Raw genomic sequence first — 22,964 nt, 5'->3', positions numbered from 1 at the left:
AAATAAATCTCCTTAATGAAGAGCCTCTGTAAATTATTCAGATGTTATATCCCACTCCAGCGCTGGTTCAAGGAGACAGGCTGCAAAGAGACTTTCTTCTCTGAAGCTCTGGACACAAGGTGAAAGTCATGCTGTCACTGCAATGGAAATGCAAGATAGAAGATCCTACTTTTATCCTGGGGAGGAAAAAAATAATAATAAAAAAAAGTCTTTTTTTTAAAAAAAAAAAAAACAGAATTAAAGAGGAAGAAATAAAAAAGGCCCAGTAGCAATTCGGGCCCAGAGACAAGGAAAGCTTTTAGATTTTTCCCTTCAGTGCCACTCCTGAGTCCCGACACTTAAGCTGTCAGGGACAGGGCTGAGAAACCTGGGCAATGCACGCTGCAGCGTGGGGCCAGCCCCCATGAGCCAGCTCACCCTTCCCTTCTCAGCTGCGCTTTGCTTGCCGAGGGCTCTGACTGCCACGGCTTGCGCAGGGAGCAAAAGCCTTGTGCAAAGTTTCCCAGTTGCCTTCAGTGTGGAACCACACAGTTTCCAGTGCTTTGAAGCTGCAGGGGTTAATTCTGTGTTTTTCTTCAGTCTAGGACTACATTTAGGCTTCTCTTTCCGTCCTTCCTCGCTACCAGCCATCTGCCGGCCGAGTCAGCAGGGACTGCCTGCGGGAGGGGGCTGCTCCTCCTGGGGCACGACGGTTGGCACTGGGAGAGGGAAGCTGGGATCCCAGCGGATCCCTGCTGGGATCCCACAGGTGGCTCCTGCCGGCCGTCCCCACGCAGCCCATGCTGCAACCGTGCTGGAACCGCTGGGACCGTGCTGCAACCACGCTGTGGCCGCAGGGCAGAGCTCGCCTCCCCACCCGTCACCCCCGCGGGGCTGCCCCAGCCGCGTCACCTGTGCCCTGGGCCAGGCCCAGACCCGGCCGCAGCAGGGCCTGCGCTGCCCAAAGGCTTCGCCAAAAGTCTCCCCAAACCAAGAAGGAAAAATGAGGAACTGCTGCATGGATGTGCACATCCAGCCAGGGGGGGCCGGTGGGCAGGAGGGGCGCGCTCCAAGGAGGAGCCTTGCTCCATGCAGGATTTATACAGTTAGTAAAACATTTCTGCCCTCCTTGATCTGTTTTTATTGGTGACTTGGAATAACTGGGCTCCATTCCTTGTGGTGGCTGCCCCCATTCTGCTGTGGCCTTTGTTTTTGCTGCAGAATGATTAGGAGTAATTATCATCCTTTTTGCCAGCTGAGGTGCAAGGAATGGTTTGCACTCTTTGCAGGAGGCAGGAAAGGGATTTTGCAGCTGAGGCACGACGAGGAAGCACATGGCAAGCATGACTGGAGTTGCTGCTCCCAAGCCAGGGCTGGGACAACATCAAGGTCCAGCAAGGGGCTTAGCTCAAGCGGCGTCCCTGAGGCACGTAATGGAGACAAACAGGAGGTTTGGGGCTGCAGCACTGAGAGAAGGCTCAGGGGAATTTACCCGGGCCTGTGACCATGGGCAGGCTTCTGGGGTGACTGGTTTCCAGAAGCGGTGCCCGAACCCCTCTGCACCCACAGTGGCAATGTCTGGAGGAGCCTGGTTCTGGCAGGGGGCAGCAGGGGCTGGGACTTCGGCTTCAGCCAGGGGCACGCAAGGGCCCTCACCCCTCTCTGCGTCTGCTTCCCTCACTGAACAAAGGGAGCAATGAAATACAGATTTTAAGGGCAGAAGGGATCATCCAGGCTTTCCTCCTGCCTAACAGGAGGCAGATAACCTCTTGCATGTACCTTACGTCTCAGTCCTCCTGCCCCTGTGCAGGATCAGTGCTCACTGACTGCACAGAAGCTCCAACAAATGAATGTTTGCAGCGGTCTCTGAGATACGCACAGGGAAGACAGATTACTACATCCTTAAGTGTCTTCCTGTACTCAGCTAGTTCAGCAGCACTGCATTCCAGGTAGGGAGAACATTTCTTCCTGACCTCAATTTATGACAAAACATTGAAGCATGAGGCTGGATTGATTGCACAAGGAGATTGTGTCTTAGTAACTCCTGTGAATGCTGCAGCAGCTGTGCTAATTCATCATTCCTTTATTTATGAAATCTATGTGCAGGTTGAGTGCAATTAAATGATGTGCTTTGGAATACTAGGAGACGAAAGGATCATGGTAAATGTAGGTTTGTTATCCTGATTTACCATGCATTGAGCCCACCTACAACAGCCACGATAAACCAGATGCGAAACATAAGGTTTTAAAAACTGTAATCCAGCAATTGCTGTCACAGGCTGCATTTGTCAGCGTGTTTGATCTGGGCACCTTTCCCTCTCTTTCAGAGAACTTCAGTCTCCTTGTGACATCTTCCTGTGACAGACAGCTCAAGAGCTTGTAAAAATAATTGGGGGGGGGGGGGGGCTGAAACATTTGGCACCTGTTTGGCAGTAACGCTCAGCATGCCCAGGCTTTAGGAGGAGGCCTTGCGCACTTCGCAGGTATTTGTTAAGCTTGTGGCCTCCCGGGGGGTATTTTCAGATCTGGGAGCTGCAGCACAGGGAAGGAGCTGATGGGAGGGGATCGTGGCTAATGTAAGGCTGGTGCTGCCATCGTGATTTTAGGTGTGTGAAGAGGGGGGGCTGACAGGTGAGAGGAAGCACAAGGAGCAGTCAAGAAACCTCTGTGTGAAGGGGAGAACTTGGGGCGGCAGTCACAGTCCCGACATTTACAGCTTTATCCAAAAAACGTGGGCTGGCTGGTGGCACAAGGCACGTCTCAGGCCTGCTGCAGCCCCTTCTCCTCGCTCTATTCCAGAGGCCGCTGCAGCGATCCCGGCGGTCCCGGACACTCAGCACCAGCAGTCAGGGCAGCGTCTAGCTGCTGCCACTCCTTCCCCGGCAGCGTGACGAAGCCGCTGCTGCTGCAGGTGTGCGCAAGAAACCTTGAAAAGGATGAAGAAGAAGGGGTGCGGATCTCAGAGCAGCAGACACACTCGGGAGGGGCCCTGAGGCCATTTCCATTTAAATGGCTGCCGCCGAGCAGCGTGACGCCCAGGCCGCAGAGGAGGGGGCACCGCCTCCCGCCCTGGGTCCCGCACCTTTGAGGGGAGCCTCGCAGCCCCGCGCGGGGCCCGGCACGCACCGAGGCCGCCCCGCGGCGCTGCCCGCCCGCCCCCGGGCCCCGCGGCCCGGCCGGCCCCAGGCCCACCCGGGCCGCCCGCGGCCTGGCGCGGCGCTGCTGCCCTCTGCCGGGCGCCGCGGGCCCGGCCCCGCCCGCCGCCGGCCTCGGGGGGCCCCGGCCTCGGCCCCCATCGCCCCGCCGCGGGCGCGCGGCCCCGGGGGCTCCGCCGCGGCCCCGCCGCCGGGCTCGGGGCGCCCGGGAGCAGCTCTGCGGCGCGGCCCGCCGGCCGCCCGCGCCTCCCCTCCGCGCTGCTGCAGCCGTTCCCCGCTTCCCCCCTCCCCTCTCCTCCTGGCCGCGTTCCCTCGTTTCTGTCCGTTTTGATCTTGCTGTGTGTTCCGAGCCGTTCTTTTCCAGCCCGGAGCTACGAGGAGGTGCCGGCGGTGCCAGCTGCCGACCCCCCGCCCTCCCAGCCTGCTCCCCGCAAAGGGGCAACTGCCACGCACCGGCCGCGCCGTGGCTTGGGAGCGGGGCTGGGGCTCAGCTGGAAGGAGGCTGAGGACTGAAACCCCACAGCTGCATTTTTCAAACACCTCGGAGACAAACCTTCATCTGCCCGAACAGAAAACGTTGCCCCAGGGAGATCTGTAACCTTGCACCACGTCTGTGCCGCTGATGAGAGCTGAAAGCGCATCTGAGAGATGATTTTTAGCAACTAGTTGGTTGCTTTTTTCTTTTCCTTTTTTTTTTTTTTCTTTTTCCCCACAGCTAAAGGAAACGAATATTCGACTTATAAAATAATAGCAAAGCAGAAGACGTAATCAGGGTACTGATTCAGCAAAGTATGCACTGAAAGGGGCATGTGCCTATGAGTGAGTATGTGCCTGGCCGAGCTGGGGATCCTGTGCTCAGAGCACCTGGTTCCTGCGTTAAGGAGAGAGCAGTTCTCATGGTCTGGTTGCAATCTGTTTTCTTAAGCCATGAAAATTTTCCTCGATTAAGTTGTTGATTGAGCAGCTGCAGCAAAATGCAGCTGGGATGTCCTTGCTCCCTTCCCCTCACTTCCAAGCATATGGAACTAAAAAGCACCTAAAAATGAGGCCAGAAAGGAGAAAGAAAATGGGACTTTGAGACGTCTGCAATTCTTTACAGCAAGGTGTGCTCACATCCTGATGGGCCCAGTGGCAGAATATCCTTTTTATAGGATATTATAAGGGCTGGGACTTTCCTCTCTATAAATGAATTGGGGGTTGTCACTGTGCTTAATGTTAACTGCTGCAAATATGGGTCATGAAGATAGCTGCTCTGAAACAGCTTGACACGTTCAGGATCATCTTCCTGGGAAATGCTGCTCATTAAGTCATTCATGTAGAACTTATGAAGCCACAAAAAACACCAGGATCCCACGCCCTTGCTAGCCTGCTAGAAAATAGAGGTGGGACTAGGCAGATTGGCAGGAACTTCTCTGCTCAGACAAGCCGTTTCTGGTCGGAAGCCAATACTACCGGAGGGTGTGCGGCAGCAGGGGCCTGGGGAGGATGCCTGGAAGCCTTTGACATTTGCTGACAAGAACAGTTGTGGTGGGCTGCCAGGGAAGGCAGGGAAGGGTGAGTGGAGAGAAAGTAGTGAAAGGAACGCCCAGTCTACAGACACAGCAACGCAGGTGGGGCAGGGAAATGGAGTCTGGGGGGTAGGGGCTTGCACAGTACAGCGGTGACCAAGCTGAGGGAAAATCCAGGTCTCCTGCTCTTTAGGTGAGTTCCTGAGCACTGAAACTTTTCCATTAAGGCGGAAAAGGAGGAAGTGGGCAGACTGTCATTGCTTGAGGACCAGCATTTCTGACGTTCTTAAATTGATGGTTTGAGCAGGATTCATCACAATGGATGTCTGTCCATGAGAACCAAGCAAGTGGTTCAGAGGATGGATGCAAATTTTCTTTTTCTCTTGGCAGGCTGTGAAAGCTTATTCAGTATCTTTTGGCCTTTAGATTTGATTGTGCTCAGGGGAAGATAACCAAAACAATAGCCTCTAGCACATAGCACCTTGCAGTTCAAAGCAGCGTAGGAATCCTCACTAGGTAACTTCAGCACCTCCTGAGACACACTATCCATCTTGCACTCACAACCTGAGGACATGCAAAGCAGTTAAGTGACTTGCCTGAAGTCAGAGAGCAAAGTTGGAGAGGATATAGAAAATTAAGTCTTTCTGCCTCTGGAGCTCACTGTGACTTGGATTCTGGATGTCTAGAACATCTCTGTCTGTAGAATAATATTCATCTGCCAAAGCAGAATACCTTCACCTCCTTCGCCAGAGATCAGTAACGAGGGAGTAACATTCACTGAGCAGTCTCTCATCTGCTAGATGTATCTGGAAGAAAAAGTAAGAGATCTTAAGAACAAGAGGCGAACATCAATTCTGTGAAAGGACAAACTATGAAGAGAACGCAAAAAAAAAAAAGTTAGAATCTTCTCTTATGTGAGGCCAAGATATCAAAGGACCAGGTGGAATTCAGGTGGAAAACAGAACCTGATGACTATGAATACATTGTGTTTGTGCCTTAGCCAGACTGCCACGAGATGGGGACTAGCAAGCCACAGCACACACCAGGCAGGTAGATATGTAACAGCTGTCTCACGCTCTCCTAGTCCTGCAAAAAGCTGGTTACATGCAGTCCTTCAGGCAGAGTTGACTGAGAAAGATGAGTGACTGCAGCCCAGGGGAGGTGCGAACGCACTACAGACAGGACGGGCAGTGTTGGAGCTGGGGGTCCATAAATACTCTGAAACGCCAGCAGGAGCATCTGCAAAAAGAGTGAAAGACTGCGTAACCTGATGGTCTGGGGAGGCTGAGCTTGAGACAGAGCAACACCAGATGGGACAAGAGAAACCAACTCTAGCAGGGAGAGAGGTGGTAAGAGAGGCTTCTTATTTGGGAAGTTGGGTGTGCATCTGTTCACCTTGTAAAGAGGAATATGCAGAGGCCTTGCTTTGCCTACCCCACTCTTCCTGGAAGAGAGGTTTGAAGCGAGCGGAGGACAGCAAAGCACGTTCAGGTCGACAGGGGCAGGGTGGGGGGGCCCTGACGAATCCAGCCGCGGTCTGTGGAAGCGGGAGCCCTGGCACCCGTCCGCCAGGACAGGCCGCAGCAGGGGGGGTCTGGCAACGCCTGCGGCCGCACAGGATCCCCACGTACGAGGGGAGGAAGGCGGCTCAACAGGACGAGCTCCGCCGGCGGCAGGAGGCCGGAGAGCGGGCCGCGGCTCGGAAGGGATGCGCCTGCTGCGGGCGGGGCAACGGCACGGGTCCTGGCACAGGGCAGCTGGGGACCGGGGAAGGCCCGGGGGGCCCCGAGCGGGCCGCGAACTTCCGCGGGACCCCGGGCCCGGCCGCCCCTAGGGCCTCAGTGGCGCAGGGTCCGGGTCGGGGCCCCGCAGGCCGCGGCGGCCCAGCGCCACCCGGGCCCGCCCCGCCATGGCCGCCCGCCCCGCCGCCGCCCCACAATGCCCCGCGGCCCCGCCCCGCCCTGGGATCGCGCGGCGCGGGGCCCGCCCCCCTCGCGGCCAACCAAGCTTGCGCTCCGGTCGCAGCGGAGCCCCGCCCCCCGGCCGCGCCGGCCCCGCCCCGCCGCGCGCCGCCGCTCCCATTGGCGCGGGCGGCTGTCAGTCAGCGCTTGTTTTCGGCGGCAGCGGGTTGGGTTGCGCCGGCTCGTCGCTGGCTCGGCGGGGCCGCGCGGGGAGGGAGCGGCGGGCGGGTGGCGCGGCCGGGCGAGGGCAGCGCGCCGAGGCGGGGCGGCGGCGGCGCTGCTAGGCCCGGCCGCAGGGGCCGGGGCCGGGTCGGGGCCGGGCGGGCGCCGCGGAGGGAGGGGGCGGGCAGGGGGCGGTGGGGCCGGGCCGGGGTCCCGGCCGCGCGGAGGGCGGCGGTGGGCGCCGGGCGGGGGCGTCCCGGCGGCGGCGGGACCATGACTCTGGAGTCCATGATGGCCTGTTGCCTGAGCGACGAGGTGAAGGAGTCGAAGCGCATCAACGCCGAGATCGAGAAGCAGCTGCGGAGGGACAAGCGCGACGCGCGCCGCGAGCTGAAGCTGCTGCTGCTGGGTGAGGAGCGGCGGGGCCCGGCCCGGCCCGCGGGGCCTCCGCGCTCGGCCGCCACCGCGGGGCCCGGGCGGCGGCGCCGCCGCTTGACAGCTCCGGGCGGCGGCGCGGGCGTGGCGGGGAGCGGCGGCAGCCGGCGGCCGTCCCCGCCCGGCGCCCGGGGCGGCTTCTGGCCGCGGCCGCCGGCTGCCCTTTGGCCGCCCGGCGCGATCCGCTCGCTCCCCGCCGGCGGCGGCTTCGAGGCGGGCGGCAGCCGCCGGGGAGGCCGCGCCGCGCCGCGGGCAGGTGCGTGCACGTGGGGGCCGCCCTCGAGGGAGCGCGGCCTCGAGCGGCCCGGCCCTCGTGGCGCCGCCGCCGGGGTCGGCGCTCCGGGCGGCGGCGGCCGGGCCGGGGCCTCGAGCGGGCGGCTGGGGAGAAACGGGCCCGCGGCTCCCCGCGCTGCCTCGGCAGGGCCCGTGGGCACCGGGGGCTGGCGAGGGACGAAGCGGTGAGCGCGGGCGGGTGCTGCGCCCCGCGAGGAAGCGGCAGGCGTGCCGGCGTCGGATGGAAGCGGTGTTCTGCGGCGGGGCGGGCGGGCGGATGGCTGCTCGGGGTCTGGGTCGGGTCTGTGGGGACAGGTAACCGGCGGCAAGGACAGCCAGCTGAGGTTCCAGGCACGTATGGCTTTCTTCAGTAGTGAGTGCGATGTTCCCGTCCGCGTAGCACTCAAATTAAACTCAAGTAACAGTTTTTCACGGGTACCGCGACTTATCGCTGCTCGTGTTTGAATCCTGCCTTCTGGCTAAATACCGCCTCGTCTCTGAGACGTGAGGCAGGTCTGACGGACTGAGTTTATTTGCGTCTGGGCTGTAGTCATTGAGCGAGCCCGTGAGGCACAGGTGAGGAATTGAGTTGATTCTTGTGGAAAAGCAGATGTAAAATTCCACGTAAGTGAAGTGAGGCCTTGCCTGCCCAGTCCTTTGGATATCTCGAATCCTGACATGTTGCATGGTGATAATTGTAATGCGAAAGCCAGGACTTTCCTTCGTACCATGAATTGGAGCCTCACGAGGTATGAAGATAACCCTGGCAATTAGTATGTTGCTGTTCTTTAGGTGAAAGGTAAAAACCAGGGGCTTGAAGTTTGTGGTCTTTGAAGATGCTATGTCCGTTTCTGCAAGGCTTCTTGCAAGCTAGGCAACAGGTCTCCTGCTCTCATGTTTCCTTAGAGCAATCCCAAAGAAGCAGTTGTTTCAAAATAGGTTGGAGCCATAGGCTTCATCTGGGTTAAGAAGATCCCACTGGATCTAAAGATCTCACTTCAGAGAAGAAATTAAAGTTGCTCAAGAAACCTTTTTTTTATTTTTTCCTGGAAGATGCAGTTAAGTAAAATTCAGTATTAGATTTACAAAAACCAAACAAAAATAAGATAAAACCTACATGAGATACCGATGTTCCTAGTTTTAGGAAGTGATTGGGAAGACAAGCCTTTCTTTGTGTTTGCTGGATGCTCTTCGCTGGATGCAGCATTGCACGTTGCTCACCTGAAGTTGTGGCAGGTGATGGGTGGTCTGTCTCCTCGATGTAACTGCTGCTTGCAGGGGTTTGTGGATTTTTTCCGTCTTGTTATTACGTGGAGTTCTTCCATTCACAAATATTAGCGATTGTATCTGTGAGAGGGCTTTTCCAAATAACTCCAAACTGTGAAAAGAGATGTGTGCATGGAGGGAGTTCCTGCATTGTAGAAGCCTCGTTAATTTTTCCTTCTACACCTAGTTACAGTCTGAAGCCTAAAACAGAAACTTGCAGTGAAGAATAACGCTGCTGTTCAGTGATGAACCCGGTAATAAGAAATTTGAATTCAAGGTATTGTACCTTGGCCTCTGGTATAGGGTAATCATTGGTCTTTTTACCGCGTTGGCAAGGGGGAAGGATACTTTATATAAAATTACCCTGGATTTGCTTGCAATTAAGCCTGGGATACCGTTGGCTGAATAAATGTATTTACAGGTGTCTGACAGGTACTGGGGAGCATTAGTAATTTATGGGAAACTCTGATGGTTTCGCATGTTGACACAAGAAATGGTGAGTTCAAATGATCTCCTTGTCTCCCCATTGTCATACAAAAAAAAATAAGGTTATTGCGCTCATAAATGCGGGAGGCCACGCTCATTGGAGCTTATAACGTTGTGGTGTAGTGCCGTTTGGTATTGTTCAAGGTCTAGACAAAAACAGGACTCACCTTTTAAAAAAAAATAAAACAAAATAGTGATAGTATTAATACGGATGATGATGGAGTGACAGGATGAATCTGCATTTGGGCTTTCAATCTCTGAAGCCCGGTAAATGACTAGCACTGAGGTTTGTTTTATGTTTTCGTTATCAGAGCGCTTTGAGGCACCACTTTTCTCTTTTCTCTGTTTTGGTCGTTGCGGTAAAAGACAAGGAAGTATTTCTCACCACAGTGTACTTAACCACAGAAGATTTCAGTTTCCAGTTTTTCCCCCTTTGTGGTGTAGCTTTCTGTCTGAGATGGAGACGGTTTGCCGTGTGCTAACAGTGTTAGAAATTAACATTATTTATTATTATTTATTAACTAGGCTGACAAAAAATCTGTCAGTTCTTGGAGATGGGGAGAGTTTATTTTAAACATGCTGCTTCTATTTGTGTGCTGGCTGCTTTTATTTGAGCATATTTATTTGTTTGCCTTTTAGCCCGGCACTATAAATGTGAGTAACTGAGGACGCACTTGTGAGTAGTGACTGCGTGCTGCTGCGCGAGGTCCTGGCCGCCCGCTCGGTGCCCTCGCGTGAGGCGAGTGCCTGGTGGCTCTTGTGGGAAGCGCCGGGCTCTGCCGGGGGTTTGTACCTGGAGATCGAAAGGGCTTGTCCCTTCCTGGGGGCAGGCGCTAGTTCTCCTTCCCGGTGACCCGCTCAGCTGTCTCTTGAGTTACAGGCGCTGCGTAGCAATAGAAAACTGTGCGAGACTGAACAAAGCTCTCAGCAGACGCGCCAGTGGCGTTGCTTGAGGTGTGCAGGACTCCAGTGGCACCTGGGACGAGGCCGCGCGCCCCTGCCCAGAAGCGCTGGGTGCTGTGTTTAGTGCAAGCCGCAGGCGCTGCCCGTAACGCCAGCTGAGGTGGGGACGTAGCGAGCCGGTATGAGGGCACGATCCCTTCCTGCGATGGCGCTTCCCCTTACACGTACCACGTCGTAAAGTTCCTGCTGTTCCTACGAGCTGTCGGCCTTCAGAAGTTAAACGAGGCTCCTCTGGGGCTGTGCCCGCAGGAGCGGGGGGACCTGCCCGGCGGGCTGCAGGAAGCAGGCGCAGCAGGGGCTGGCACTGGTGCCCGCCCTGCCCTCCACCTGCTCTCCTGGCCCAGCTCTTCCAGGGCGTGAAACGCCGGCGAGAAGCCTGCGGCCACACCGGGCGGTCCGCCGGCGACTCCGGGCAGGGCAGCTGCAAGCAGCATCCTTCCTTGTTCTCTCAGTCGCTGCTCTTAACTCTGCAATGCTCAAAGGCTGCAAGCGGCCTCGGAGGTTTCGGTGGCAGAATATTGCCCCCAGCTTTCTGTCTTGCCCTGGGGAGGGTTATTGTTTCCGTCCTGAAGAGCGAACGCTATGTTTCATTGCACGGTAGTGCGAGCTACTTGGCAGATGCGTTGACTGGATTTTTCATGTCAGTCGGGCAAGCAAGTCACTTCTTCGGTTCTCTTCTCCTTTGGAGTTGACTTTCCTGTTGTGTTCAGTTCCTTCCCGCAAAACGGTGTGTGATCCGTATGGCGAAGAGCAGCAGGAGCCAAACAGCAGTGAAAGGCAGCGTGCTCCCTGCCACGCAAAGACGCTTCCCCCAGGCCGGTTGCTGCCAGCCCGGCATTTCCCAGCTTGGGAGCGCATCTGGGGCTGCAGCATCTTGCTGGTATCTGGGAACAGGTCAGGTGTGACGGGCACGGGCCTCCTGACGCAGGCCCTGGGGGAGTGGCTGTAACGTGAGATTTGGAATAAGTACCTGAGGTGCTTTTGGAGGCTGCCGTAAAGGACGAGACGTCTGCCTTCCGTGCTCCTAGGTTCGTAGTAGGGACGAGCAGGGACATCCAGGATGTCTTTTGGTGCTCCGAAAGTCCCTAGAAAAGTGCCTGGATGGGCAGTGAGCGCTCAGGTACAGCAGTAGGGGCTTTGAGGTGTGATGGGATGTAAGCGTGCTGTCTTCTGTAGCAAACCTTGCTTGCAACGGCTATTAATTCTCTCTCTTGCGTTCTGTAGGCACTGGGGAGAGCGGAAAAAGCACGTTCATTAAGCAAATGCGTATAATTCATGGCTCAGGCTACTCTGAAGAGGACAAAAAGGGTTTTACCAAGCTGGTATATCAAAACATCTTCACTGCCATGCAGTCCATGATCAGGGCCATGGAAACCCTGAAGATTCTGTACAAATATGAACAGAACAAGGTAAGTTTCTCACGGTTTTTGCACGTGTTTTTAGATAGTGGGAATTCTGGGTTTTGATGTGTAAGTTCCTGTTTGTTTGTGCCCTTCTGCACTGCAGTCTCAACCTCCCTGAATTCTTCCCTCCTTTTTTTTTGGTGTGTGTGCTGAAGGACAGCTTTTTATGATATTTTGTTGATATCTGACTCCATTTACTAGGTTGGGTTGAGGGATAAAGCAACTTTCTGCCTGGAGGAAAGAATCATTGTCCGAATTAAGTTGTTCTCAGGATGGTTTGCACGTAGTGGGTGGTGGGAGCAAGGAACTGGGACATGAGGTAGGAAGATGGGCTCTATTTACTTATTTCAAGGATTCAGTATTTGTAGATGTGCTGGGTTTTCACTACGTGAACTGCTGGTTGCACCTGAACTGGAAGGTAACAATATATGCTGGACCCGAAAGACACCTTCATTTTAAGTTATCGCTGTTACTGCAAGCTATCAGTTTTTCTGATAAGCGTTGACCAAAGGTGCTAACTTTCTTGAGGAGTTTTGGTCTCAGCTTCAGCTTGAATCACATTTCTGTGGTTTGGCTTGCCCTTCTAGGGTCCAGGGATAATTTTTTCAGCTAAATCTGGTCTAAATTATTTTAGTTATTTGCAGGGGGGTGTTGAGGGTGCACAAAAAGATTAGGTTTTTGGTGGTTTGTTTCTTTAATGCTTCATGTCCTAATATTTTTAAGTGGAATCATGTTTTATCTGTTCTGTCACACAGCAACGTGGAGCTGATTTTTATTAACTGTTCACAGGGACTGGGCGTCACACCAGGAGTCCTCAAGTCTGAAAACCTTTTCTGCCTTTAGAGAGGCTCTGCAGAATTAAGTGCTGAGAGTAGGCAGGGTGCAAGGAAGCTTGCCTTACTTGTGCTTTCCCTGAGGCATGGCAGAGGCACTCCGATAGCTATAGTCTGTCACCTTTCACTTATGATAAGTGCAGAACTTGGCTTTGTTTTTTATTTTGTCTAGTATAGGCAGGAGCCCTTTCCTCTTGCAAGTGTACCAAAGATTTCAGAAAGCAACCTTGCATGGATAGTAACTCCACGGATGGCACAGCAGCTGTGATGATTGTAGTCCTTCCTTTGCTTATAGATTGTAGTGTGGCCGTTTTTATTTTCTCTCTCAAAAGGGACTGTGGCTGAAGTATGCTAAAACAATGCCTCTGTTTCTATTCAAATGCATTCAAAAAAATAATAAGAAACGCAGGATAACAGCCTGTTGTCCAAATGTAGTTTAGCCTCCTCAGAAGTTGGACAGTCAGGGTTTTTTTTGCAGTGGATGTTCTGCCTTGGAAGCTGTTTCAAAACACACAGATCTAATGGTGTGCACCGTCTTGGTAGGTGAAGCCTGCTGCCATTTTGCAGTTTATTCTATGAAGGAGCCTGTGATTCTTTGGTGGAACTTTGCTGACATCTGCTATAAAGACAAATACCCCCCCCCCGGCCCCCCAACCATATTGAAGTCTAATTTCTCCATTTAATATCAATTCTAGGAAAACTGGAGCTGTGATGTCTCAGATGTATTGTTTACCTTGTATAGTTTACCATTGTTCCTCTGGTCTTTGCAGCCAGTGAGTGGATCCTTGAAGTCGTAATACAGGGACTTAGTTCATCTGAGAGTTCTTTTGCTTTGGTTTTTGATTTTCAATCTTCAGGCCAATGCAGTCCTGATCAGGGAAGTGGATGTAGAAAAGGTCATGACATTTGAGCAGCCCTACGTAAGTGCAATTAAAACATTGTGGAATGACCCTGGAATACAAGAGTGTTATGACAGGAGAAGAGAATATCAGCTTTCTGACTCAGCTAAATAGTAAGTACTTAACCACTGGTGGGTACTGGTAGATGCTAGCAATGCTATAACAAATAAAAACTATCCAATTTTTTTATTTTGAAGTCTAGAGTTTGTTTCAGAGGATGAGAACGCTGCAGCGTATTCCATGACATGGTTACTTTAAAATACATAGTACTTTTTCATTGAGGCATATTAGTCTTGCTATGTGTTTTAAACAAGTTGCATGGTCTCTGCTGGCTACATATATTGGGATAAAAATCATAAGCGTGTGATAGAAGCAGTTGGCCTCTATCAGCCAGAAGTATCCTTAGGAAAAGTTATGACGAAAGAACAGTGGTAACAGGTAACTAACTTGTTTGAATCTGGCTCCAGAAAGGCGAAGAGCTTTGCAGGAGATGGGGGAGGCTATGCTTATTTGGGGACAGGTTTAGATCTGGAAATTCTTTAGCACTAGCTACTTCTCACATGGGTTTGAGGTGTTCTGGTGGGTGATAAAGGCAGTTGTTTGCACATCTGCTTCTAGGTACACGTGAGGCTAGAATCCCTACCTCATGCCGTCTATGTAGCCCCTGGCTCATAGGCAGCAGAAGTGTTGTAACTTGTGGGTTTGTTATTGAGAAAATCTAGGTATAGAGAGATCTGTAAGATTCTACCTGTGCCTTGTAACATAAATTCTTCAATAACAGAAAGCCTTAGGTGAAATTTGATTCTGAAACGTAAGCATCCACTGTACTTAAACCTTTTCTGTAGTAAAGATTGTTTTCAACACACCTACACAGAGTTGATAAAGTTGTTCTTAATGTACCTGTTTATCCTCCAAAAGGGACGGCAGGTGAATTACTGTTCCTCAAAGATATATTTTGGTTTTTTTTTCACATTGCATTTTGGAAATGGCTCAAGTGACTTTCTGTTATGCTAGGCAAAGACTTAATGTAACAGTGTTTAAATCTGTGTATTTGTGCTGCAACCTAAGGTAGTTTTTCTTTTTTTCCCTTTTTTTTTTTTTTGAATTCTTCTTTCTTTAGCTATCTTAGTGATGTGGATCGTATCGCTACTCCAGGATATCTACCAACTCAGCAAGATGTGCTACGCGTTAGAGTTCCTACAACCGGTATCATAGAATACCCCTTTGACCTAGAGAATATTATCTTCAGGTACGGAAGGTGTATTCGTGTTACACTGAAGTGAGAGGAATGATGTAGTTTCAGGAAAGATGAGTTCTGGATTGCTTTAGAGTGTCCCGATGCAGAGTTGAGAGGCTTGAGTGAATGTATGTGCTCTGACGTTGTGAAGTACCTGCTGAGGGGGACGGCGTTAGCATTTATTTTAGCTTAAGGTGATGTTTCGGCTTGGAGCTTTTCCTTACCACAAAACAGAAGGTGACTTTTTAGAGCGCAACTAACCATTTATCAGGAATCGGTGTCCTTCCTGGGAAGGATTACCTTGCTGGAACCTGAGGCTGAAGTGGTGCCTTGTAAGGCAGCTGAGAGAACTGTCGGTAGCTTAAGCCAGCGAGTGGCCGGGGTGGTGGTGGTGAGCTTGCTCTTGGTGGTGCTTGACTCAAAATGCTTTGCTCAAGCAACTTTGATTGTTTATTTCTCTTTCAAGTAGAGACTGCTTTTTGTGCAAACTCTCTTGTATGTGATGCCTGGTATCAGCCTTCAGAGATGGTTTTCAGTGCCCTCGGAATAGGGCACCAAAACTTGCTGCCTATGCTGCTGCAGCAATATATGGTTATTTGGAGGCTTAAGCCAGGAAGTGAGCATGGTATACAAGGGCACAATGACATGCTTTTCTATTGCAAAGCAATATTTTCCTGCTTCTCTACTACTCCCTTCCTTTGTCTTCCACAGTAGGGATAATACAAGGGAGGAATAAAGAAGCCTTCATCCTGTCCCTTAATCCATTCAATTACAGATTTACAAAAAGTTACTTTCTCTGTTTTGGTTTGCTGACCTATGAAATAGGTAAAAGGTTTCAAAATAACTTTAGCATACTGTCCAGGTGGTACTTAGAACTGAGAAGCTGAGGTGTGTAACTGTTAGCACATTCTAAGAAAAGTTGCGTTACTGAAGTATGCTCTGTGAGAAATTCTGAGACAAGCAGATGCTTTAATAGAAAAAAAATAATTTGCTAATTTGACAGACCAGAGTTTTGAAGGATTTGTCTTTTCAGATCCAAGACTGCTATTTAACAAACCAGAGTAGAGTGCAACGCAAATGGTAATGCTGATATTTGGCATTTGAATATGATATTACGTTATTATATCAAATTGAAGAGATGGACATATTTCTGGAACAGTATATTTCGTAAACTTCATGGCTATGTTAGCAAGTGTGTGTTATTACATCCCTGTGCCAGGTTATCTTGAACGGTAAAGAGTGGCATTTGTTCTCATTGTATGCTGGTCCTCTGCATTCAGATAGAGAATTGCAGCTACTTCAGTGACACTGTATGTATTCCTCTTCCTTAGAATGGTGGATGTTGGAGGTCAAAGATCAGAACGAAGGAAGTGGATCCATTGCTTTGAAAATGTGACTTCCATCATGTTTTTAGTAGCACTTAGTGAATATGACCAAGTTCTGGTGGAGTCTGATAATGAGGTAAGCCAAAGAGTGGGAGCCCGCCAGGAGGGTGGTGGGAAAGGAGGGCTTTCTGCCGCCTTGGAGGTCAGTACCAAAGTGCTGGATTAGCAAGAATTGTTGGTTTTGACCTTCAGTTCTTCCTATTGCGAAGAGAACATGAGCCTCAATGGATGATGATGTCCCTGAGGGCAGAGAATGCATAGTACCTTCAAATTATCTGTACTTCTCAAATGATACAGAAATACTCTGTGATTGCGGAGTCCTGTGTGTCTTGGAAGGTACTGTGCTATGTGAACGGATGCTCATAAAATTACCCGTTCCTGCTTTCCTCTTTTCCTCACCTGAATTACTTTGTGCTGTGGCTGCTGTCTTATTAGATAGTGACTGGTCTCTTGAAAGATGCAATACTGAGTTTTATGCCTGCTAAGAGATTAACAAAAATTCCATAAGGTGAATGTAGTTATTCTTTTCTACTAGATAAAACAGGTAGTAGCTCACAAACTATCGTGGCCAGTCCTCTCACGTGACTGCACAAAGTGTAAAATGATTTGTAAAAGTCCATTAATATTAACGGCTTGCCAATTAAACGAAACTTGAATCCATTAGATATTGCATTTGCTCTCTGTTTACCTGCTCAGTTTGATCCAGAATTTACTTGGGACCAAAGTATTCTGTGTACAGTATCTGAGATGCTAGATCAATGCAGATCTGTCTGCGCGTGCAAATAGCAGAAAGGCATCTTGATCCTCATCTGTGAAAACTGCTTGCTCTTTCTTATTTCAGAACCGGATGGAAGAGAGTAAAGCTCTCTTTCGAACCATTATCACTTATCCCTGGTTCCAAAACTCATCTGTTATCCTCTTCCTGAACAAGAAGGATCTGTTGGAAGACAAGATCCTGTATTCCCATCTTGTTGACTATTTCCCAGAGTTTGATGGTGAGTGGCTTTTAAGGAGGAACACTAAATTTAGAAGGAGGAGTGGGGGTGGTTTGGTTGGATTTTTTTTTTTTTTAAAGGAAACTCAGATCTAGAGATGGGGAAAAACTCCTAATTTCAAAAGGAATACCTACAACAATGAGCAGATGTCACAAAAATGTCCTGATCATACGTAGATAACAGAGATCTGATCTAATGAACCTCTCCTAGATGATGAATTAAAAATTATTTTCCATTAATATGTGCTTTAAAGTGTTAAATGATGGAACTTGACTACCTGGATGCTTGTGCATATAACCTATTTTATAAACGTGATAATTCACTGACATACTGGGCATCTTAACCCTCTAGTCAAGAGGCAATTTGAGTCCTTGTTTTGAGAACCTGACTGGTCAAATAGCTGTTCACATGTTGGTGCTGAAAAGTCTCAGGTAGCATTCTATTCTTAATAGGGGGCTGTCTGCAGCTGTAGAAAAACAATATCTACATGAAACAGAAATTCCCATCTGAAACAAAATTCCTTAGCCAAAATGACGTTTCCAGCTCTACCCTTGAGTGCATTCAAAGTCAGCTGGTAGTACATCTGTGCAGGGTTGAAAATAAATGACCGTAGCGGAGAATGAGGTCGGGCAACACGCTTCTTTCCATGCTGTCATGTATTAACTCTGTTGTTACGTACTTCTTAAAATGGTGAAGGAAGAATTGCCATTTTGCAAACAGCTTGCTTCCTTGAAATGACAAATGCAATTGCTTCTTATCAGTTGTTCTCCCACTTCTGCAGTCTCATGCCCCCTGCTGTCTGAGAACACAGGCACTCTGAAATCATCAGTGGTGGAAAACATGCCTTTTTTACACAGTCTGTGTATGGCTATTGGTCCAGTAGTGCATATTTCTAGTATAATTTAACAGCTGAAGACAAGAGAGCAACATTGGGAAATACCATATACTTTCACCTTTTTCATCCCAGTAATTGCTGTAGCTGTTCCAGGAATGCTGCATGGCTCATGAGTGGGAGGTAGCCCATCAGATCACCTCTCACGAAATGGTCCTTGCCATGGAGAATGTGAGAACACTGTGAAAGGAATATCAGTATAGTGACTCAGAAGAGGTGACTTTTCTGAGGAACTGTCAGCAATATGAAGTAAATAGTGACAAGAATTTCCACTTTTTACCTCCTTTCAGTTGACCAGCCAGACTACAGAGTCGGCTGAAGATGACCTTTGTTTACCTAACGTACAGTTGTGTCCTTCAGAGCATAAGATCCATTTATATATTAAGGAGAAATATAGATCCTAACACCAGAGGAGGTAATTGGGTTACATATATCAAGTATCTGTCTCTGTTATCTAGTGAAAGCAGCATGGACAGGGTTGTACCAAATTCTGTATTTCAAAGTGCAGTCTGAAATAACGCATTGGTGTCTGTCAAAACTCTCAATGTCGGAAAAATGCCTTTCGTAGGTTTTGGTCTAGGTAAGTGAAGAGCATAAAATATTTCAGGTTCTAGGACTTTTATGCAATAAGTGATCTTAATTTCTTCTTTATAGCCATGGAACCCATAAGAAAAAGTGTACTAGTAGTTATTCTGGTGGTTCACACCAGAGGATGTGCTTAGCACAACTCTGTTAACTGTTCTTTGTTTGCTGCAGGCCCTCAGAGGGATGCACAGGCAGCCCGTGAGTTCATTCTCAAGATGTTTGTGGATTTAAATCCAGACAGCGATAAAATCATCTATTCTCACTTCACATGTGCCACAGACACAGAAAACATCCGTTTCGTCTTTGCAGCTGTCAAGGACACCATCCTACAGCTCAACCTGAAGGAATACAACCTGGTTTGACCTGCTCTGTTCTTGGCCCCTAGAGAGGATTCATTGTGAAGAAAAGACAGGGAAAAAAAAAAAAAAGAAATTTTAAACATGACAGGAAAAAAGTTTTAATTTTTGATGATGTAATGATTGCAAATTGTCTGATCTGTGGAGTGGCAAGTGCTCAGTGTTATCCTGGAGTCTCATGTCTCTGTCCACAGAGTAGTTGATTTCATACTTTTAACAAATTGCTTTTATTTCACAGTTAACGGGGATATGCCTCATTTCTTCAGCACCTTGCTCACTTCTTAATTTTTGCCAAACAGCTAAGGCAGTCTCATCTCAAGCTTTCCTTTGTTGCTTAGCCACTTTTTTTCCTTTTCATTCCCGTGGTATATGTAGAAAAAATAACTTTCCAGCCAAGATTGTGAATTCACTGGACTGTGGGAGTGTGGATTGCTACTGGTCCCTTTGCCTTGTGCTATAGGGTGCCTCTGGTGTAATTTGCTAATCCTGCTTGCTTCCCTCCCATCCTTTCCCTTCCCTTCCCCAGGACACGCTCCATGGTTCACTGTGATGAAATGTTGGGGAAGAACAATTGTTCTCCAACTGTTGTGCAAAAAAAAAAAAAGGCAAAACAACAAAAAAAAGCCATCACTTTTCCATTCTTTATATGTTCTAGTTCTGAGCTATTTTTCTTCAATTATAAAAGGTATGGAGACTGTGATTTTTTTTAAATTATTGTTGTTCTATACGTAGTTTGCTACATGTTGCTGTATTTTGCTCATGGACTACAAATGATGGACGCTCTTGGAGCAATAGCTGCTGAGCCTGGGGAAGTGCCTGACTGTAATTGTTCTTTTATTTTATTTTATTTTATTTTTTCACGCACATACACACATTCCTCCCCCCACACCACAAGTGCATGTGCGCACACACGAGGCTCAGTTTGCGGAGAGTAACTCTCCATTCTGTTGAGTAGAGTACATGACATCAAGTGAGCAACTTCTCTATGCAGCAAATGTCAAAAGCACACTGAGTAATAGTGGCAATTAAACATCAGATTTTGGCTGGATTGAAAATCTTAGTCTTGTGCCACCCTCTAGTTTTCTTCTTGCTGCTAGTAGCAAACAAGCCTTGTTTATTGCATTTAGTGCTAGTGTGTCGAATGGCTTTGTAAGAACTCCTCAGTCCTGTCCAGCTTGCAGATTTTTAGGAAGGACCAGAGCTGGTGGGTCACAGACTTCAGGACATAGGTAGAGTTCTTACTTAAAAAGATTGTGGATAGCTCTTGGAGGGAGTGGCGACTTTCGCTTTCCTGTTTATGCATTCCCCCGAGGCACATGCTGCTGTGTTTCTCTTCAGAGAAGTATGGATCCTCTCTGGAGGACTTGCACACATATTTGCTCCAGGGTGCATGTGATAATCAAGTTACCATAGTCGTGGCTGGAGCATGTGGCTGCTATGGAATCCAGAAAGCCCTACTGTGGTTGCACTTTCGTTTAGCTGGAGAGTAGAGGCAGAGCCAGCAGGGTTTGCTGGTGCGAGTGGAAGGTAGGGTGGAAGTAATTCTGGATTCTAGATGCCAAATAAAACTCCATCCACTAAGCAGGAGGATGTGGAGCCTTTGCGCATTAGACAGCTTTTCCCAGGCACCAAGGCAAGTGGAGAAATGTGATGAATAACACTGGCCTGGATGACAACTGCAGAGGCGAGACAAGGAGTGAGTAGGAAACAGATCTGACCCGCCTCTGGACATGTGTGTTTTAGCTATCACTGATGCTTCTACTTCAATTCCAGAAAGTAGCATTGGGTCCAAATTCTCTGGATCAACCAGTTTGTCCCCTCGAAGGTTAGTAGGCTGCCGGTAGATAAAGATTAAATTGAACTGCACTGTTGAAGGGGGCTGTTGATATTTTGTCTCTTTTGTAGACAGAGCACTACATCAGTGTTTTGCACATCGTGTAAGAGTAGATCTTTACTGTCCAAGATCCTTAAGATGCTTTGATCTAGAACACTAAAATCTGGAGGGATGTTATTTTGAGTAATTCTGGTTTTAGGCCCTTCTTGTCCAGAATAGCTGAGGGAAGCCTCTGCATGTCTCAGAGCACTACAGAAGAAAGCAAGCTCTGCCAAGTGCGATCAGAGAGCTTAAGTTGGAACAGCAGCCATGGGACCAACAATTGAAGAGCCAGTCTGGCAGAGTGGTGATGCTGAGGGGAATACAGCACCTCTTTAGACTAACCATGCTCTGGACTCCATTTAACATTTGGGAGAAATGAAAGGGATTCCCGTGTGTCAGACAGTTTTGCATCAATTTTATTGCATTTTTTTGTCTTTATGCCAAAATGGTCCATTTTGTAGAGACTGTCCTATAAAGAGGAGTTTATAGTCATCTACGTGTATTCTAGATGCTGTTCATCTGAAGCAGATGGCAGCATCAGCCTCTTCTGCTTCCTTGATCCTCATGTAAATGGTTCACACTACAACTGTTGCCAGCAGTGGGCCTGGCACTGAGAAATAGAGGCTCTTGGAAATAACTTGCCAGAAATATTTTCCAAGATGAATGATGGTGGTACTTCCCACTTGAATCAGAAACTTTTTTTGGTTGTGTGTGCTCTCCTTTAAGAGCTGTTGCCCTGGCAGAGGGGGAGGGATCTTTGCTTCTCTGTCTCTTGCAGAGTGGATCTGCAATGTGGCAGAGAACTGCGGGAGGCTGTCAGCACAAGATTTAGGCGTGTGCTGTACCTTGCTGACTGGGTGCTTGGTGTAGCTGTTGGCCCGGTAACTGGCCTGGTGTGATGATGATTACTGCAAAGGGGAAGGACGAATGTCGTGTGATGGCTGACTCCTGAGTTCCCGAAACCTTGCTTTGGATTAGGGGAGGAATGGGTCAGACTTGCACACGTAATACGGAGTTGTCTGTGGTCTGTGCTGTGTGTGAGGAGATGCCAGTGCTGGCACATGCTTCTAGCAAGTAGTAGCTTGTGTGCCTCCGGCTTGGCCAGTGAAGCATTCCTGCAGAACTGGTTCACATCTCTGTTGGCTGGCCCTTTGGCAAATGCCTGCCCTAGTGAAAGTGCCAAACCTTAAACCAATTTGCCTATACCATCTTTTTGGAAAGTGAGGCCAGTCAGAACTTTCCATGGGTCAAGGTAACGGATTGACCTCAGACAAGAGGTGGCATTGGATTCTTTTAGGGAATCTAGAATCTGAGTCTGAGGAAGTGGTCTCTTGGCTAACCTCTGCTCCTTGTGCACTTTTTATTTTTTGTTCTGCTGAAGAAACCAATGTACTTTGAACCAGTGTGAAACTTGAAGTCAGTGAGGAGAGGACCATCCCATTTCTTTGCACCGTTCTGTGTGGATCGGCTACCTGGTGAGCCAGCAGTTTGTTCCTGCTTTGGCGTGTCAGATCGCTCCAGCCCATCCTGCCCGTGTCCCCTTTTCCTGGAGCTGGATTCTTTGGTCTGTTGTTGTTGCTTCCTAGCAATGTTGGCCTTGCGTTCAACTATGGTTTTTCTTCATGTGTTTTATTGTTTTTTTAAAAAACAAACACAACACACTCTCACGCACACAGAAGAAGAAAAAAAAAAAAACCTTCCAGAGTGTGCTGACCATTGTATTGTACTGTACAGAACCCGGGTTGTTAGAGTCCAGCAGAGATAAAGTGTGTTATGCAGCACCCTTTTTTTTTCTTTTTTTTTTTTTTTAAAAAAAGTATGGTTTGTGCCAATGCCCCTTCTTTAGTAGTGCCAGAGACTCTTTACAAGTGCCAATGTGGTGGAAATTATTTGGTTATACTTGTATATTATAGGATCCTGATTTAAGACAATTTAAACATTATCCTATTTAAAAAGATACTATATAAAATGCTGTTTTTAAACCTTGTCATTTGCAATGCATGTATTGTTGTGCGTGTTGGGGTGGGGGAAGGGAAGAGGGTAGGGTAAAGGAGTTTCTGAATACGATGCCCAGTGTCAGGTTCTATTCAGGCTCCGAACTGTCTCATTCCAGTCTAGGAGTGTGATTGTTTCTTGGAATGATCCAACTCTGACTGCTGGGCACCAACCCTTACTACAGAAATATCTGATGGAAATTGATTTTCATATCTTTCTCCTGAAATAAATTCTCTGTTTGAAATTGGAATAAATTTTGTTCCTAAAAGCCGTGGTGATCGTGCATGTATTTCTTCTCTTCCTCTTCTTCCCCTCTTTCT

General features: G+C 49.1%; 1 protein-coding gene and 1 long non-coding RNA gene across 2 annotated transcripts; one reads left to right on the top strand and one right to left on the bottom strand.

Moving 5' to 3' along the window:
• Window positions 1-2,416: 2,416 nt before the first annotated feature.
• Window positions 2,417-6,576, bottom strand: LOC308181921. Its single transcript, XR_013941620.1, has 2 exons — window positions 3,588-6,576; window positions 2,417-2,905 (listed from the first exon to the last, which is right to left on the bottom strand). It is a non-coding gene; the product is annotated as an uncharacterized lncRNA (long non-coding RNA).
• Window positions 6,577-6,952: 376 nt separating this feature from the next.
• Window positions 6,953-22,912, top strand: GNA11 (G protein subunit alpha 11). The gene is made up of 7 exons (XM_080565751.1): window positions 6,953-7,174; window positions 11,413-11,597; window positions 13,282-13,436; window positions 14,444-14,572; window positions 15,892-16,021; window positions 16,787-16,940; window positions 18,589-22,912. Exons 1-7 carry the CDS (start codon window positions 7,039-7,041, stop codon window positions 18,777-18,779), a joined length of 1,080 nt encoding a protein of 359 aa, XP_080421877.1. The 5' UTR covers window positions 6,953-7,038; the 3' UTR covers window positions 18,780-22,912.
• The last annotated feature ends 52 nt before the right edge of the window (window positions 22,913-22,964 follow it).

This window comes from Anser brachyrhynchus, assembly GCF_964034855.1.
Source record: "Anser brachyrhynchus genome assembly, chromosome: 23".
Classification (NCBI taxonomy): domain Eukaryota; kingdom Metazoa; phylum Chordata; class Aves; order Anseriformes; family Anatidae; genus Anser; species Anser brachyrhynchus.
This window is presented reverse-complemented; position numbering and strand designations above follow the sequence as displayed.

What these genes read in the sequence shown, in the direction of transcription:
- GNA11 (XM_080565751.1), top strand. Translation starts at nt 7,039, where the DNA reads ATGACTCTGGAGTCCATGATGGCCTGTTGCCTGAGCGACGAGGTGAAG. An exon ending in ACAAATATGAACAGAACAAG is followed by an intron (nt 11,598 to 13,281) that starts GTAAGTTTCTCA and finishes TTCAATCTTCAG; the next exon opens with GCCAATGCAGTCCTGATCAG. An exon ending in TGGTGGAGTCTGATAATGAG is followed by an intron (nt 16,022 to 16,786) that starts GTAAGCCAAAGA and finishes TTCTTATTTCAG; the next exon opens with AACCGGATGGAAGAGAGTAA.